At 45.9% G+C, this 16,524-nt stretch overlaps 1 protein-coding gene across 19 annotated transcripts in view; it reads right to left on the bottom strand.

Moving 5' to 3' along the window:
• Positions 1-16,524, bottom strand: part of BAZ2B (bromodomain adjacent to zinc finger domain 2B) — a 309,197-nt gene that overhangs the window by 41,907 nt on the left and 250,766 nt on the right. For all 19 annotated transcript variants that reach the window (XM_061608686.1, XM_061608687.1, XM_061608682.1 and 16 more), the window contains 2 exons: positions 9,938-10,078; positions 629-883 (listed from right to left, as the gene is read on the bottom strand). In XM_061608686.1, coding sequence (XP_061464670.1) covers positions 629-883; positions 9,938-10,078 — 396 coding nt within the window. The remainder of the gene's footprint in view (positions 1-628; positions 884-9,937; positions 10,079-16,524) is intronic.

Below are 16,524 nucleotides of genomic sequence, written 5' to 3'. Positions count from 1 at the left end.
TGTAAGCCTTATATAGAAGAAAATAACAATGATTTCTATGGAGATTATTCCCAGGTAAAGGATTGCAGCCAGGACAGGGTGAGGCAGTGATGAGGTTGGGAAAGCTCCGGGTTGACAGCATCAACATCCTACAAGTGCTCACTCCACTCCATCATTGTTTCAGCAAGTGGCAGCATCGTTGCCACCAGAAAGGTGCCACAGCCACTTCACTCCTCCATTATGCCACTGCTGAAGAAGTGTCTATACTTCAGGTTACTTAATCATGCATACCAATTCAACTTTCTCCAATTTCTTGCTCCCTCTGCCACAGCTTTCTAAATACATATATGTTAATTTATCTACCTGGGTGTACAATATGGCACATGTTCACCTGGCACAATTTAGCAAATTATAGGCTATGGAGAAAGGAAGAAGAGTAAGTTTGCAAAGACATAAAAAGTTATCATACTAACAGCAATCTCAATTCTTCAAGTGCCAGTTCTTACATAGTCAAAACAGCACTATCCATGCACAAGGGGAAGGTATCTACAGGCCTGGGGGAAACCCAGCGTGTTTTGAAATATATATTTAAAAAATCTTTAGGAAAAAAGTAAGCATTTTCTGTCCACTAGCAAAGGGGGCTCATTACCTTGTATCCTGTTATTAGTCCCGGATCACAAATTGCAGCTGAGAGTAGTCTCACAAGCAAGTCTTGTACTTCTCCCATGCTGTCTCCTATATTTAACAGCCCCTCTTGAAGAACACTTAAACTAGGGACATCCAGGTTCACATCAAAGCCAAGAACTTTACCAAAGTTGCGCAAAAACTGCACCACCATGAGACAGTCTGAAAACGTACTTCCAGAGAGAACCAGGCCTGGAATGCGGGGTAACTCTGGCAAAGGCTGAAAAACAGAGGAACGAGTGTCACCTGTGAAGGAAAATCACTTGCAAAAAGTAATGCAACATTTATTTTGTTTGTTTAATGTGTTTATTTAATATATTCCTAATCTACCCTTCACCAGCTGATCTCAGAACAAGGTACAATACAAGCAAATATTCCAGTTAAAATAAATAAAACTACATCCATTTAAAAGAATCCCGTTCCGTGCCCGGTACCTGCCGGGCAAAGGGGCGTGTTTGCGGCTGCTGCCGAAGCCAGGCCGCCATCAAGGGTGTGTCCGTGCGCACGTGGCGCGCCAGCGCGCCGTCGTGACGCACAGTAAGGAGGCGGGGCAGCTGAAGGCCATTTAAGGCCACTCCACCAGCCTCCCGCCCTCCTTTGAATTTTGGCGGCGGAGGCCTTGTGGCGGCGGCTGCTGCGCGCCGCGGGGAGCCTTCCGGCCGCGGCGGGCCCTTTGGCCTCCCGCCCTCCTTTGAATTTTGGCGGCGGAGGCCTTGTGGCGGCGGCTGCTGCGCGCCGCGGGGAGCCTTCCGGCCGCGGCGGGCCCTTTGGCCTCCCGCCCTCCTTTGAATTTTGGCGGCGGAGGCCTTGTGGCGGCGGCTGCTGCGCGCCGCGGGGAGCCTTCCGGCCGCGGCGGGCCCTTTGGCCTCCCGCCCTCCTTTGAATTTTGGCGGCGGAGGCCTTGTGGCGGCGGCTGCTGCGCGCCGCGGGGAGCCTTCCGGCCGCGGCGGGCCCTTTGGTGCGCTGGCCTAGCGGGGGCAGCGGCGGCAGCGGGACGCGAGGGGCCTTCGGGCCGCGGCGAGGCTCGGGAGGCCTTCCGGCCACGGCGAGGCCTTTGATGGGCCGGCCTCGCGGCTGCGACGAGGCACATGGGGACTTCCAGCGGCGGCGAGGCACGGGAGGACTTTCAGCCGCGGTGAGGCCTCTGATGGGCCGGCCTTGCGGCTGCGACGAGACGCGTGAGGACTTTCAGCCGCAGCGGGGCACGGGTGGCTTTCCAGTTACAGTTTCAGTTTCAGTTACCCCTGAGGAAGAATCTTTAATTCAGAACATGTCAGGCCTAAACAAACTGCGCTGCTATGGGGCCACCTTTGATGCTCTTCTGCTCTCTCCTGTTTCTTTCCTTCAAACTATCACCTTCTGATTCCATCATTTATCATAGAAATAATGTTTGGGATTAAGGGAAACACAACAACCTACTTCTAGTTAAATAGTACCCTAGACTTTCTATCATAAACCTGGAATATGTGGAGTAGGGGGAGAGACAATGTTTAAAATTTAATTCTATGCTGATAGTAAAAGAGAGATTGAAAGGCCAAATATGTCTTGCAACCCAGGGCATGTGTGTCTGTGTTTTAAGTATGCAGAGAGAAATGTTTACTTTAGCTGAAGGTGAATCACAGTCAGCATTTTTATGGATTAAATATAATTTGAAAAGAACAGTAGGGGAAAAGGTTATTTTAAGGATTTTCTATTTAAACTAAACAAAATATTTATGCAGGCAGGCTTCTGTGCAGAACATAGAGGCAAGTATTCAGGGAGAGCTCCTGTCTGTTTCTCTAAGCATAGTAATGCAGCAGGTAAAGGGATGATGCATAGACGAAGAGCTGTCTCTCTACTCTTCTATGTATTTAGGTCCAGTTCCACACTTTATGTGGCAATTGACATTGCCGCTTGCTCACTACATGTCTCTCACAATGCTGTAATGGGTGGCAAACCTCCAGTTAGGGCCAGGAGATACTTCTATTGGGGTCCCCTTCCCATTACAGAAAGCAAAATAGGAATAGACTCCTTTTCTTGATACTGAAGTGTATTTTTAGTTTAAACTAAATGTTACTTTTCAGTTACCAATTACCTAGAGAGGTAGTGGGCTATCTGACACTGGGGGCATTCCAGGGGCAGCTGGAGAGGGGATGCTTTTATTAAGGGATGTACTGAGAAGGCCATCCCACTTCCTCACTGTTTTGCAAACCAGGAAAGTTCAGAGAAGGGGTTAGTCAATTAGGGAGAACTTGAGATGAGAGGGCCCCCCCAAAAATTGCCTGCACTCCCACACCCTCCTGCTGCCTGTGGCCGCCACTTCTTTTGCAGAATAACCTAGAAAGATGCTCTGTCATAACGTAGCGGCCATTTGGATTGGAGCAATGCAATGTAATTACAAAGAGCAGAGGCTTTTTGATGAGGGTGGGGGGCAGCTGGAGACAGAAAGGAGGCTGCAGGAGCCAGTAGGGACCCCCAGTTAGTGCTGCAACCTCACCTCCAAAACTACTTCAACTCCAAATGCAAGGGGAACTCATCCCCCCCTTTTTTTCACTGTCAAGCTTCTCCCCCCCCCAAATACGTTCTTCAAAACCCAGGTAAAAATATATGAACCTTTCCATCAGTTAAGTCCCATAAACCTCTGTCCTAAGACCCATTTAATCTGTGGTATTCTGAGTAAACACACATAGGATTCTGCTGTATGTGTGCAATCACATGCCCCCTTCCGGGGGAAGAAGTAACGATACACTCGGGGATTTTCTCATAAGTAAGTATGCATAGAATTGGTCCAATTCATATTTCTCTGAGTAAATTATTTAAACATAATGGAATTAATCACGTGCAGGCTGCACATTTGCTTGCATCTTCTCTTTAGCTAGTTTACAAACTGGTCTGTAGATAAGGTGCCCACCTTTTTTACAGGCCTCTAGTCCTGTGCTTTTAAGAGTCATTTGATCTGCAGACATTAGAAGATGGCATTGCTTAACTCCATGCCATCTAATAACTGCTGAATACGAACCTGCTATTAAAGGCACAACAACAAGCCAGAAGGATATGTGGGGCCAGGGCCCCCCAAAGGAGTGGGAAGCAGCCCCCAGCAGAGGCTGCTTGAGAAAAGTGTCCCTTCCCAGCTACGCTCGAGGGCTATGGACCTTGCTTGCAGACTGCCCAGTTATGGGGAGACTCATTTTATGATGTGGTTTTTCTTTATTATGCGGTTTTCCGGATCCTATGGACGCACTGGTCCAGGGGACAATTGATGAAGACATACAGTTGGGCAGGGTTATTGGCCCCTTCCCATCATCCCCTACCTCTGCTCTCTCAGTGCCCCCCCCCCGTATAGTGCCCAAAGTGGCAGTGGGCAAAGTCTACCTGATTCACCATCCGTCATACAAGTGGGGTCAGTCAGTGATGGCTTCATACCAGATAGTCTATGCACAGTGCACTACACTTCATTCAATATAGTGCGCACCTGTGGCAGAGATGCCTTATGGGCAAGTGTGGCAGCTAATCTGCCTGCGTTGCCAGCTGTTACACATGGTGGATTTTGAGCTGCTGAGTTTTGCTTTTTAGGTCAACTATGCAGCAGAGCATTACCTATGGGCTGCTGTATTCTTGCATGGAGCACTTCAGCCCCTTCTTGGAAGGGACAGCCAGGAGACGAGAGGCCCCAGAAGCGGTGGGGCACTATTTTCATGATGTCCAGTTCTCGGGTAGGGCAGACTTTGGGTGCATGTTAGCGCTTGATGGCACAGTTTATAGCATAGCTATGAACTGGGGAGTTCTTTTGGCAGCTGGGGAAGTGGAGGATCCTGCCCCAGTGTTCACCTTCCAGGGTATTAAAATCGACTTTTGGACCCAGGGCTGTAGGCTGCCTGGGAAAAGCTTGAATTGTTGCAGATCAAGATCCTGAAGTTTTCAGGGGCTGGGAAAGTGTTTGCTTTCTGCCCTTCAGGTATTGGGGGCCTTCTGCGGTGGGGTTTATAGTGCCATAACAGGGATTTCACAGCCTTACCACAGGTTCAGGGTTTTGGCTGCCTTATGCGCCAACCTGCGGTGTGGCCCCCTCCGTTCCTGCAGTGCGTCAATGGTGTTTCAGTTAGAGGAAGGACCGACTCTGCTAGTCCCATACCGCATACTGGGAGATGGAGGAGGGGAGTCAGAGATGGTCAGGGCAGGAGGGGATTCCTGGGAGTTGGGGGATGGCAGGGGCTATGCAAAGCGTGGCCTATTCCTAGGAATCACGTCCTGGAATTCATCACAGATGGTAGGAGTAAAGCTTGTCTGCCAGTGTGTCGCAAGGTAGGCTTGCAGGGGGCCTTTAGGACCATTCACATGTCTTGGGATATGTCATGTGCTGGCCAGCTGGCCCATGCACACCCCCATACCCCTTATCCTCACCCTCCATGTTCACCTGACCCGCCAGGGATTGTTGATCAGGGAGGTGCCCTGTGACCATCATGCTTCAAAGCTCAGCGGTTACATGTAGCACCCCTCACACTTAATTTTGGAGCCTTCCGGATGGGGGGTGGGGGTGTTTGGGGCCAGGTCAGACTTCCCTTCGAGCCATCCTGGGGTCCAAGGTTTGTTTCCAGGCAGACCAGGGGTACAAGAGTCATTCCACATTATTTTACCCTCCCCTGGACTGGACACTTCCCCATGACGGCGACATAGTGTTTTGGCCGGAAGCTATAGGCCTGGTTGCCTGATATTCAGGGGGAGCGATCTTCCCTCATAAAGTTTCGGTCTAGTGTCGCGATGCCTGGGAGCGGACCCATGGGGGTTTGAGGGCCATGCCCCTCCGGAATTGGGGTTGCCTACCTGGCAGTGGAATTGCCTACCTGGGACGGTCTATTTGGTTTTGTATATGCAGGTGCAGGCCGTTAGGAGGTGGAAGTAGGGGGCGCATGGAATACATTCACCGCAGGGGCGAGTCTGAAGGTCTGGGACCCAACTGTTCACGATTGTTTCTGTTTTTGGCAGGTTGCTGGACGGGGATGGAGCAGACGCGCAGTCTACTCTGCAGCCATGGCATGAGCTCATAGGCTGGCCTTGGGGCCGCAAACGCACATTGGTTCACAGCTGGGCCTCTGATGGTGGGCCATGGTTTGGTGACTGGGTCGACAGAGTATGCGCTGGAATGGTCTCCTACCCATGTCGTTCCAGCAGGTTCTGGGCAGAAGGTTACTGAAGGGCAAGACATGTGAGAACATGCAGTTGAGGCCACAATAGCCTCTGGTCGTCTGCTATGGTCAGACAGGAAGGGCAAGGCCCTCAGTGGCAGGCATGTGAGGACATGCAGCTGAGGCCTTGGTAGCCTCGGGTCGTCTGCTGTGGTCAGACATGGAGGGCAAGGCCCTCAGTGGCAGGCATGTGAGGACATGCAGTTGAGGCCACGGTAGCCTTGGGTCGTCTGCTGTGGTCAGACATGGAGGGCAAGGCCCTCAGTGGCAGGCATGTGAGGACATGCAGTCGAGGCCTCGGTAGCCTTGGGTTGTCTGCTGTGGTCGGACATGGAGGGCAAGGCACTCAGTGGCAGACATGCTTGGACATGCAGTTCGGGAGGCAACGATGCCATCCTCCTGAGGGACCTGCAGAGGGGTCTGCATGAGATTCTTATCGGGTGTGGGGTAAAGGGAGACTAAGCAGAGGCTTGTCCCCCTTTTGTGGCAAAGAAGTGCGGGAAAAGGTTTAAAGGGAAAGGGCAGCTAGGTGACACCTTTAGGCACCTTTGGGGGCGATTGGCGGTCCGGGGGCCTGCAGCTCAGGGCTATACGGCCCGGGGGGCAGAACACGGGCCGCCTTTGGGGCCAACGTGCCTCATCCGCTCGGAGTTTCACGGCTCCGGGGGGCGGTGATGCGGGTTGGACCCCCTACACATCTTCTGGGTGTGGCCTGAGCTGGGGGTCTGGCACAGGGCAGCCCCGGGCTCAGGCAAGGTTTGATCGCCCTATGGCTGCAAGCAGGCTTTGCCTGGATCATCAGAATGCTCCCGCACTTGATTTCCCCTCTGCAGGTTCATTATTCCAATTGATTCCGTTTAATAAAGTGGCCCATGATTTAACCCAATGAATGGTGTTTGTGTTTTATTTCGGCAATAGGCCGCAATCCCGTTCCGTGCCCGGTACCTGCCGGGCAAAGGGGCGTGTTTGCGGCTGCTGCCGAAGCCAGGCCGCCATCAAGGGTGTGTCCGTGCGCACGTGGCGCGCCAGCGCGCCGTCGTGACGCACAGTAAGGAGGCGGGGCAGCTGAAGGCCATTTAAGGCCACTCCACCAGCCTCCCGCCCTCCTTTGAATTTTGGCGGCGCCCGCCCGACCCTCCCTCTACTGCAGTGTGATTCATTTGGTCGCTACGGGGCCGACTAGGAATTTTTGGCCTGCCTGCCTCGCTTTGCTGGCAGGTTTCTTTTGCCTACTCCACACTGTGGTTGGGGGGACGGGTCAAGGGTTAGCACGGGTGCCTTTGGGGTTAATAGGCTGATTGGTGTGTTTTTAGCTTCAATATGTCAACGGTCACTTGTGGCAAAGAAGTGCGGGAAAAGGTTTAAAGGGAAAGGGCAGCTAGGTGACACCTTTAGGCACCTTTGGGGGCGATTGGCGGTCCGGGGGCCTGCAGCTCAGGGCTATACGGCCCGGGGGGCAGAACACGGGCCGCCTTTGGGGCCAACGTGCCTCATCCGCTCGGAGTTTCACGGCTCCGGGGGGCGGTGATGCGGGTTGGACCCCCTACACATCTTCTGGGTGTGGCCTGAGCTGGGGGTCTGGCACAGGGCAGCCCCGGGCTCAGGCAAGGTTTGATCGCCCTATGGCTGCAAGCAGGCTTTGCCTGGATCATCAGAATGCTCCCGCACTTGATTTCCCCTCTGCAGGTTCATTATTCCAATTGATTCCGTTTAATAAAGTGGCCCATGATTTAACCCAATGAATGGTGTTTGTGTTTTATTTCGGCAATAGGCCGCAAACAAAGAACAGGAAATGTTTGCAATCTACAGCACAGAACTTGCAGTGAGCTACAAAGTTAACTATCAGAAACCAAGCAAACCAAAGGCTCTTACATTTAGGGATGTGTGAGCCCTATTCCAGCTTGTCCCTCCAAATACATTGAGCTTTTCAAATATTTCAGTGGAGGGTTCCAATCTATATAAATACCCCAAGAGTTGAATTTGGTGGCTGTGTCCCCTTCCCTGCTAGTCCTCTCCTTCCTCAAGCCAAAGCAGCTTTACCTTGTGAAAGAAAAAAGGGGAAACAGGTAGCAAAAGACTCCCCTCAACTAAGGAGAGGCCCCTCAGAGCCTTTTCTAGGCTACAAATGATCCTCTTGGGATCATGGGGCTTGTAGTCAAGCCCATGAGGACTCTCCTGAATCAGTGGAAGCCCTCTACTGCTCTCTCTTAAGGGAGGCCCAAGGGGGCTCACCTCATTAGGAATATTACAGTCCCCTCCCAGAATGGTCAGCCTTCATTTTCAAAAGTAAGTCTCCAGACCTTTACTTGTGGGAGATATAAGGACCATGGGTAGGCCGCATTCTCCCCAGTTGCTTAATAAAAAGTAATAAAATTACTTACAACATATATAGCTATCTGTTTTGCAATAATTTCCCACTACCATAGGACTCTCTCCACAAGGTCTGACCTTTCCTCGGGATTTGGAAGGGTGGATTGTCAGGGAGGACATGGCAGCAATGGAGGCAGGGTATGGATGCCAACAGCTCAAAGGGGCTGGACCCAACACACTGCGGCACATTTTGAACTCTTCTCTTTCAAACACCTTCTCCTCATTCATACTTATAGGAGAATTTCTCCATCAACAGCAAGACAGATCAGCAGTAGGGGTCACTTCTCTCGCAACTGAAATAAGATATTGAGCTAAAATAATAGTCCCACATGCCTCCCTAAAGAGACAGAGGCATTACACATGAATGAGGAAAACAACTTAACCACTGGTGGATCACACATGCTGCTGTTCCCCAACATTTCTTTAAATAAATAAATAAAGACTGGGTGATGTGTATTCCAGGGCAGGACAGTGGAAACACTCATCTGCAAAGAATGGACTTACTCAGGAGTAGAACCCTGACCATTCTTAAGGTATAATATTGGAACGCTTGTCAGTTGCACCTCAATCACAAGTCCATCTAAAGTCCCCACAACCAGTGGGTAAATTTGACGGGGATAGAGGTGCAACCAACAAGGGACTTTACCATACTTTGCTTTGAGACAGGTATAGTTCTTATGCAAGGCCTCCTCTCTGCATGCTAACCACTGGTGTTACAGCCATAATTTAGAATGTGTGTGTGCACTATTGTAACTGTTCTATTAATGTTTCATTGTACACTGCAAGTATTTTATTGTATTCTTTGATTTTCAGTTGTAGGTTGCTTTTTCAACCTAGGCTCTAGTGCCAGGTAAAAATCCGAAAACAAGAAAATAAACCTCAGTAAGTGCCTAATGGCACTTGTGCAACCATGGTATAGATGACGTTCCAAATAACAATGGTTCAGCTAGTTGGGAAAAGACTTACATTTTCCCAGCAACTATACTTATTTATTTACAGTATCTCTAAGTTGCCCCATAATCAAAGCTCTGGGCGTTATACAAAAACATTATTAACCTACAGTATAAAGGATAAAAATGCAATTACAAATATATTTTGGTTTATGTTCTAGAGAAATGTGACCTTCCCTAAAGAGAATTGTTTCCCTGAGATACCATGGAAAATAAGCAGACAAAGCTCTGCATCAGTTGCATTACTGGTTGTCCAAAAACGACCTAAGAGAAGCTAAGAACATAGATAGATCCTTGTTGGATTAGACTAAAGGCCTATCTGGTCCAGAGTATTGTTTTCCACATTGGCTAACCCGATGCCTATGGGAAGCAAACAAGCTGGAATGGGGCAATAGCAGAGCTTGGAAAAGTTACTTTTTTTGAACTACAACTTTTCCAAGCTCTGGGCAATAGCTGCAATATAATGCTACTAGGGAACTCTAAAGAGCTGGCTTGATGAGAGTCTAGCAAATAGGCCATCTGAGGTCCAAACATTTAAAATGTCCACTAGTAATTAATTTTTAAAAACTATGAAGAAACCCATTGTCCCTATATTGACTTTAGAATTACAAGTTGAACGTAGACTGTACTTGAAATAATATTATCAGGTAATCTGAAGTAAAACAGGAATGGTTGGAATGGCAGCCACAGTGAGAAAAATTAATTATTGTAACAATGGCAGATCAAGGAAAAGAAGAGCAGTGTAAAAAGAGGCAAGGAAATGAAAAAGTAAATTTACATTATTCTGATTACCTTCTGGTCTGCTAAGCACATATCTTCATTAGGCTTCTTTAGCTCCTTAGCCATTTCTAATTCCAGTCTTCGCTGTTCCAGTTTACGCTCTTTATTTAATCTCTTTTCATCACGTTTTTCTTGTTTCAACCGCTCCTTTTCCTTAAATAGCACAGAAAGGATAGAAAATTAAACCTGCACATTCTACTTACAAAGGAACAATTTAAGCATTTGAAAAGCAGCAGTTATATAATCTTAATAATCTCCACCATTAAACCATTTGGATTTTATAAAAAGGCAAGGGAGAAAAGACACACCCTAATTTTTAAAACATAGAACAGCAATACTGAGGGAGAGAAGATCTGCAACACTGCTTTTTCAAACAAATGCCAATGTTAGAAAGAGACATTCATTTTCCTCACAGGACTTTAAGGAGATAGTATGTAGACAAGTTATCCAGTGCTTAATTTGTGCTACAGCTTAGTAATGGTCTGCTCTAGAATATGTTTTCAATGTCACGAATGTACCCAGCAGTATGTACAGCAATAATATAAGCCAAGAGCCTCATGAATCCTTAAGAGCGTCTTTTCCTCTCTAGTGAAGAAGATGAGCCTGTTCCTAAATCCTTTGGATTAAGGAGCAAATTTTCCAGTTAGCAGCATGAAGACAAGGCAGGCTTGAGGCTTAGTACCCCCACTTTTAAAATTGATTAATTAAGCAGTGGTCGAGAAGGAAAATACTTGTGCTCAAATTAGTATTTTTGCTTCATTTGTAAAGTAGGAAAAATGTATCTGCTGAGCATCACATAGTTGCACAGCTCCTTTAACACTAGAGGGTGCCAATGTGTATGTGTGAGGGGGAGTGTTTTGTTCTGCTGTAGCTGCCTGTGACACATGGCATCCCGTTCTGAAGGGTCCCTAACCCCCAGGAGCAAACTTCCAAAGTGTGGGACATGCAGGGTGCTGTGGAGGAAAGGGAGAGGCAGGAAAGCATCATTCTTTGGAACTGAGGTTAGGATCCAAGACATTTTTTTAATTCCCAGGAAATTAAAAATGTCATTTTACAACCTCTACATTAAGATGCATATTTCATCAATCATATGTATATATGGATTTTTTTTGTTTTCTTTGAAATATTCTGTACTTCCTGTAGCTGTTCAGTGCCCCCTCTCTCCTTTCCCCAAACTGTCACCACAGGAGCATCTGCAGCAGAGCCATCTTGCCCTGAGGGGGGCTGAGGGGAGTGAGAAGAAGCAGGAAGAGCGGCTTCTTAAACAAACAAGCGTCTTTTTCATTTCATTGTAACTTTAAATAAAATCAGTACTTATTGTTGTAATAATCTTCTGTAAATCACTTTGTGAGGTCTGCCTCAAAAAGTGGTATATAAATGTCTTAAACAAATATAGGTATTACCGAAGGAATGGCAACTGATCCCATATTTTCATGATTCCAGTCAGTCCTACAGGCAACTATCAACCATTAATAGATCTCCTTAAAGCTACAAAAAAGGTGGCAGAAGTACATACAAGAAAGATACGTGTAGAGTGTGACCCAGGAAATGTTTTAAAACAGACACAGGCAGACTAGAATAAACCATACAGAACAAGGGATCTGAATGAGTGCCTCATGATGAAATACAATCAAATTTATTCTTACCTGATACTGACAGTATAAAAAAATATACTTGAAACAATTATGCTAGTCTGATTTGATGCTGAGAAGTTTTAATAAGGACAAAATAATGAAGGATGGTTGGGATGGTCATACAATATTCTCCTTTTTGAAATTATGCAGAATAACAGGTGGTATTCAATGCTAGTTCTACTCAAAGTAGACCCATTTAAGTTAATAGACATAACTTAGGTCCATTAATTTAAATGGGTCTACTCTGAGTAGGACAGCTGAATACAGCCCAATATCTTTGCTCAGCTAAGCCTCCCTCTTCCTGCCCATATTATGTGTTCCTTGCAGAGCAAATTAACAGATTCAGGGCACAGTGATTTTTCGTGGGAACCACAGTGCAGAGGAAAACAGTTAACCCTTCTCCCCAGCATGGAACGGTCCCAATCATAACTGACTCTCAATGACTGCTTTTTAAAGAGCAAAAATGAGAAATGTTGAGTGTATTCATGGATTTAATATACAGTATTATCCTATTTGGCCTCAAAGTTGCATCAAGGAGGAAAAACTATATATAACTTTTTCATATTATCTATGCCAGAAAGATATTGGAGGAAAAATAGGAAAATAAGTGCTCTTTCCAAAGCGACAGTATTTTCAGTGAGGAACATAAAATTATATTTGTTTAAGGACAACACAGCATTATGGAAAAATACAATAGAAAAGAAGGTAAAAGAGAGCTCTGACCAATTGTTATAAAAGTTTACAACATCTATGACCATAAACCTTTTCTGCCATAACATTTGCAATATTACTTCTGGCATATGGTCAATATTTTTCCCCTTTTATGAAGCAACTGGGTACCTTAGATTTTTGTTCTGCGCTTAATTAAAAGCGAGAATGTTTTCTGCGACAGTGACTTGCACTCAGATTTAAAGGGCATAAATTTTAAGATACAAGGGAATATTGTAGGAAACAAGGAGGATAAAAGAAGACTAATAAAGTAGAAGTTTACACAAAAGTAAAAACCAACAACCCACAAATACTGCAGAGCTTGGCAGAAGATCAGACGGCACATTACAGAAAATGTTCTCTTTACATATTCAGTTCTTTCTCTCTGTATACATATGTATACTGTAGGGCCCCACTTGTCAGCGCCCCGCTAATACGGCAGTGCCAGCGGGGTGATCAGCTGTAGCACAGAGAGCTCCAGCCACCACGCTCCAGCTGACAGCAATCAGCTGGAGAGTGCGAGCTCCCCGTGCTCCAGCTGATTGTGCGCTACAGCTGACAGGAATCAGCTGTAGCACGCGACCTCCCATTGCTACAGCTGATATGTCAGCTGGAGCGTGGTGGCTGGAGCTCCCCACCCTACAGCTGATCCCTGTCAACTGGAGCGTGGCAGCTGGAGCACCCCACCCTACAGCTGACTGCATGATCAGCTGTAGGGTGGGGAGCTCCCACACTACAGCTGAGTAGGGCCCCACTTTCCGGCAGTTTTCACTTTTCAGTGGGGGCCTGGAACGGAACCTGCCATATGAGTGGGGCCCTACTGTATATGAGTATCTGTCTGTCTGTCTATCTATCTAATTTGCCCCCCTTCATAATAATTATGTCAGGGTTGTTTACAATGCAAATTGAAAGAAAAACAATATTAAGACATAGAATAAAAAAAATCAGCAAACAAGTGACACAAGGCAGCAATCCTAAAGCCAGCTAATGGCTAACTGAAGGACCTTAAGATGTTCTGTAAGTGTAGCTACACTGGTGGGGAGGAGGTTTGCCAGTGGGGTAGCATTTACAACCCTGCAGGTGTCCCAGCGATGCCCAAGACAGACTTAAATATATTGCCAGTAATATGTTATATGCAGTAAGGCTTGAAGGAGTGGTGGTGTGGTGGCAGATTGCAGAAGGCATTGCATCCAAAGGATCTAAAACCCTCTTGTTCCCACAACAAGCCCATGAAAAGGCCAAGATATTATGTCAGCCCTGAAGCTGCCGTAAGTGATTTATCCTCCCATTAATATCAATGGAGGAAAAACAGAGGGGGAAAAAGCAAAAGACACCCACCCAAACCCCCAGTTCTGCCATGAATGGAATAAGCCAGCAGGTCTTAGGAAGTGGCAGTTCCTCCACCATGGGATATCTCCCACCACTACCTTAAGAATGCTTAGTACAGCCTTTCCCAACTAGTGGGCCACCAGATGTTGCTGGACTACAACTCCCATCAGCCCCAGCATTCCTGACCATTGGCCATGCTTGCTGGGGCTGATGGGAGTTGTAGTCCAGCAACATCTGATGGCCCACTAGTTGGGAAAGGCTGGCTTAGTAAGTATCATTAAAACAAAAGTGAAGGGTTCATTTCCAATGTATTTAATATTTATTTCATTTATATCCTGTTCTTTTTCTCCAGGGAGCTCATGACAGCATCCCCCTTTATTCTCACCACAAAACTGTAAGGTAGGTTAGGCTGGGAGAGACTGTGATTGATAAACTTCTGAATGTAACTCTTGATACTGAACAAGAAGGATTCATTCACAAAGTTTTCAAAAAGTACATGAAAATGTGAGTGTATTTAAGAGCTTAAGCCTATGCTTTGGCTTTATGCAAAGCGCATTGGATTTAGGTCTAGGGTGCACAGCACCAGCACAAGGCACTTCAATCAGCTGCTGATATTTGCACTGCCTTTTCAGCACAGGGAAGAAATCTTTATGAGGTGCATAAGCTCTGTGTAAGAGGGAAGAGTCCACATGGTAGACAAAAGAGGATCAAGAACAGTTGTAGAATAGGTTGCATTTCGCCACTTGTACCCTATTTGCGGCTTCTAACCCTGTCAGAGCATTATGCCAGGTAAAAGTTGTAGAAAGACAATTCTACTTGGTTGGCCAATGGGATGAAACTACCCTACACACTTTCCTTGCAGAGAATGATTCAGTTGCTGCTGCGATACAAAGCCTGCTTACAGCAACTAACAGAACTGACAGATGAGGATGCTTGCTAATTAATATTATTAATATACAGGAGGTAAGCATTTTATTTTATGTACATGTCTACCTATTAACGTGATATAACACATGTAATTTTGATAGCTTTAAACTACATTTCAAGGGAAGAAATACAAAATCAATGCCTTTGTTGTAAGAGCAAATTAATGCAATGCTTTATTTTTTATTCCATCTATAAGGAAACACAAAAGAACTAGTAAGACACTCTGATACATGTCTATTGAGAAGAGCTACTGAGTTCAATAAGATAGGCTGGCCATACTGTGTCTGTCCTTGATGTTGGGACCATGAAGACACTGTCACCAAATTACCACCTTCTCAGCTCCTGCGAGGAAGCGTGGTAGGATAAAAACACTCTAATATTTCCACCCTCTACCCAGCAGTGGCTCTCTCTATGAAGATAGGAGGAGGCATAGGCCTGGGCCACTGGGTGCATGGCGAAGAGGCACAGCAGATCTTGCTTTTCCATGGTTTTCTGTGAAAACAAACCTTGCACGGCAAAGATGCAGAATGCAGGGGGAGACATCAGGCATACACTGCTCCTGGAAAATAAATCACTGAATAACAGAATAGTAGAGTTGGAAGGGGCCTATAAGGCCATTGAGTCCAACCCCCTGCTCAGTGCAGGAATCCAAATTAATGCATACCCAACAGGTGGCTGTCCAGCTGCCTCTTGAATACCTCCTGTGTTGGAGAGCCCACCACCTCTCCAGGTAATTGGTTCCATTGTCGTACTGCTCTAACAGGAAGTTTTTCCTGATGTTCATATAAACTATTGGTTCAGTTGTGCATAGGCAAATCCTCAGTACCTTAGCCTTGTACAATTTTGGTAGAGAAGAATCATGCCTGTTAGATTTCAGTGTTACTCATACTATTTAAACACTGAATGCTCTGTTTGCAAATAAGTAATGCTTCATCTTTGCATTGCACAGAGAAGATGCTGTGCATCTTAACAGTTGGGTGGGCTGTAGAAAAGATGTGTGGGCTAGACACAACCTGCTGGCCCCGCTACACTGCTTACACCCTGTGCCATAGTATTCATTCACCATTGTGCTAGGGAAATGACATTTAATCATCTGCAGTGTTGCTTACACCAACGTCAAATTAATAAAACAGTCTTGGCTCTTGCACTCAATTTTATTGATTTTAAATGGTTAAAGTGTATATGCAGAACATTTAAAACTGAACGATGGGTTTTGTTAAGTAAAACTAGGTCTGGAATCCCGCATGGCATGTTCAATAGGAAATGAGGTGGTATAAATCTTCAGTGATGGCATATCCACAGCACAAGAATCACTCGGGTGCTGTGAATTTAATTCTGCTTTCAAACTGCTTATTATACTATTTCTGAAACCTGAGATACACTCCCATATTATGACTCCCTACAAAACTGCTGACGGGGCTGCTTAGAGATAAATGTATGTTTAACAACCTTTTGTTGTTTATTGATCCTCTGAGAGTTGGGGAGAGAAAAAATGGCATAATGATAATATTTTGCTATGCAATCTACATAAGTAAAATGAATATACCTGTAAATTTGTATGTGCTATTGTCTGATATTTTAATGACTAAAACAGAGAACTCAGGAAAGCCCTGAATAAATATAATCTATGGCAACCTAACCCATATCATAAACCACCCAAGTATCTCACTATTTTTATTTATTTATTATTTGATTTATATCCTACCTTTCCTCACAGCAAGAGCCCAGGGCAGCAAACAAAAGCACTAAAAACACTTTAAAACATCATAAAAACAGACTTTAAAATACATTAAAACAAAAACATATTTTAAAAACATTTTTTTACAAAAGCTCTGAAGACATCTTAAAAAAGAAAAAAAAAAGGTTAAAAAACAATGTTTTTATAAAAAGATTTAAAAAATGTATTAAAGAGCAATTCCAACACAGACGCAGACTGGGATAAGGTCTCAGCGTAAAAGGCTTGTTGAAAGAGGAAGATCTTCAATAAGCACCGACAAGATA

The sequence above is a fragment of the Rhineura floridana genome, chromosome 2, assembly GCF_030035675.1.
Source record: "Rhineura floridana isolate rRhiFlo1 chromosome 2, rRhiFlo1.hap2, whole genome shotgun sequence".
Classification (NCBI taxonomy): Eukaryota; Metazoa; Chordata; class Lepidosauria; order Squamata; family Rhineuridae; genus Rhineura; species Rhineura floridana.
The sequence above is the reverse complement of the archived record's forward strand: the minus strand, read 5'-3'. Positions and strand labels throughout refer to the sequence as shown.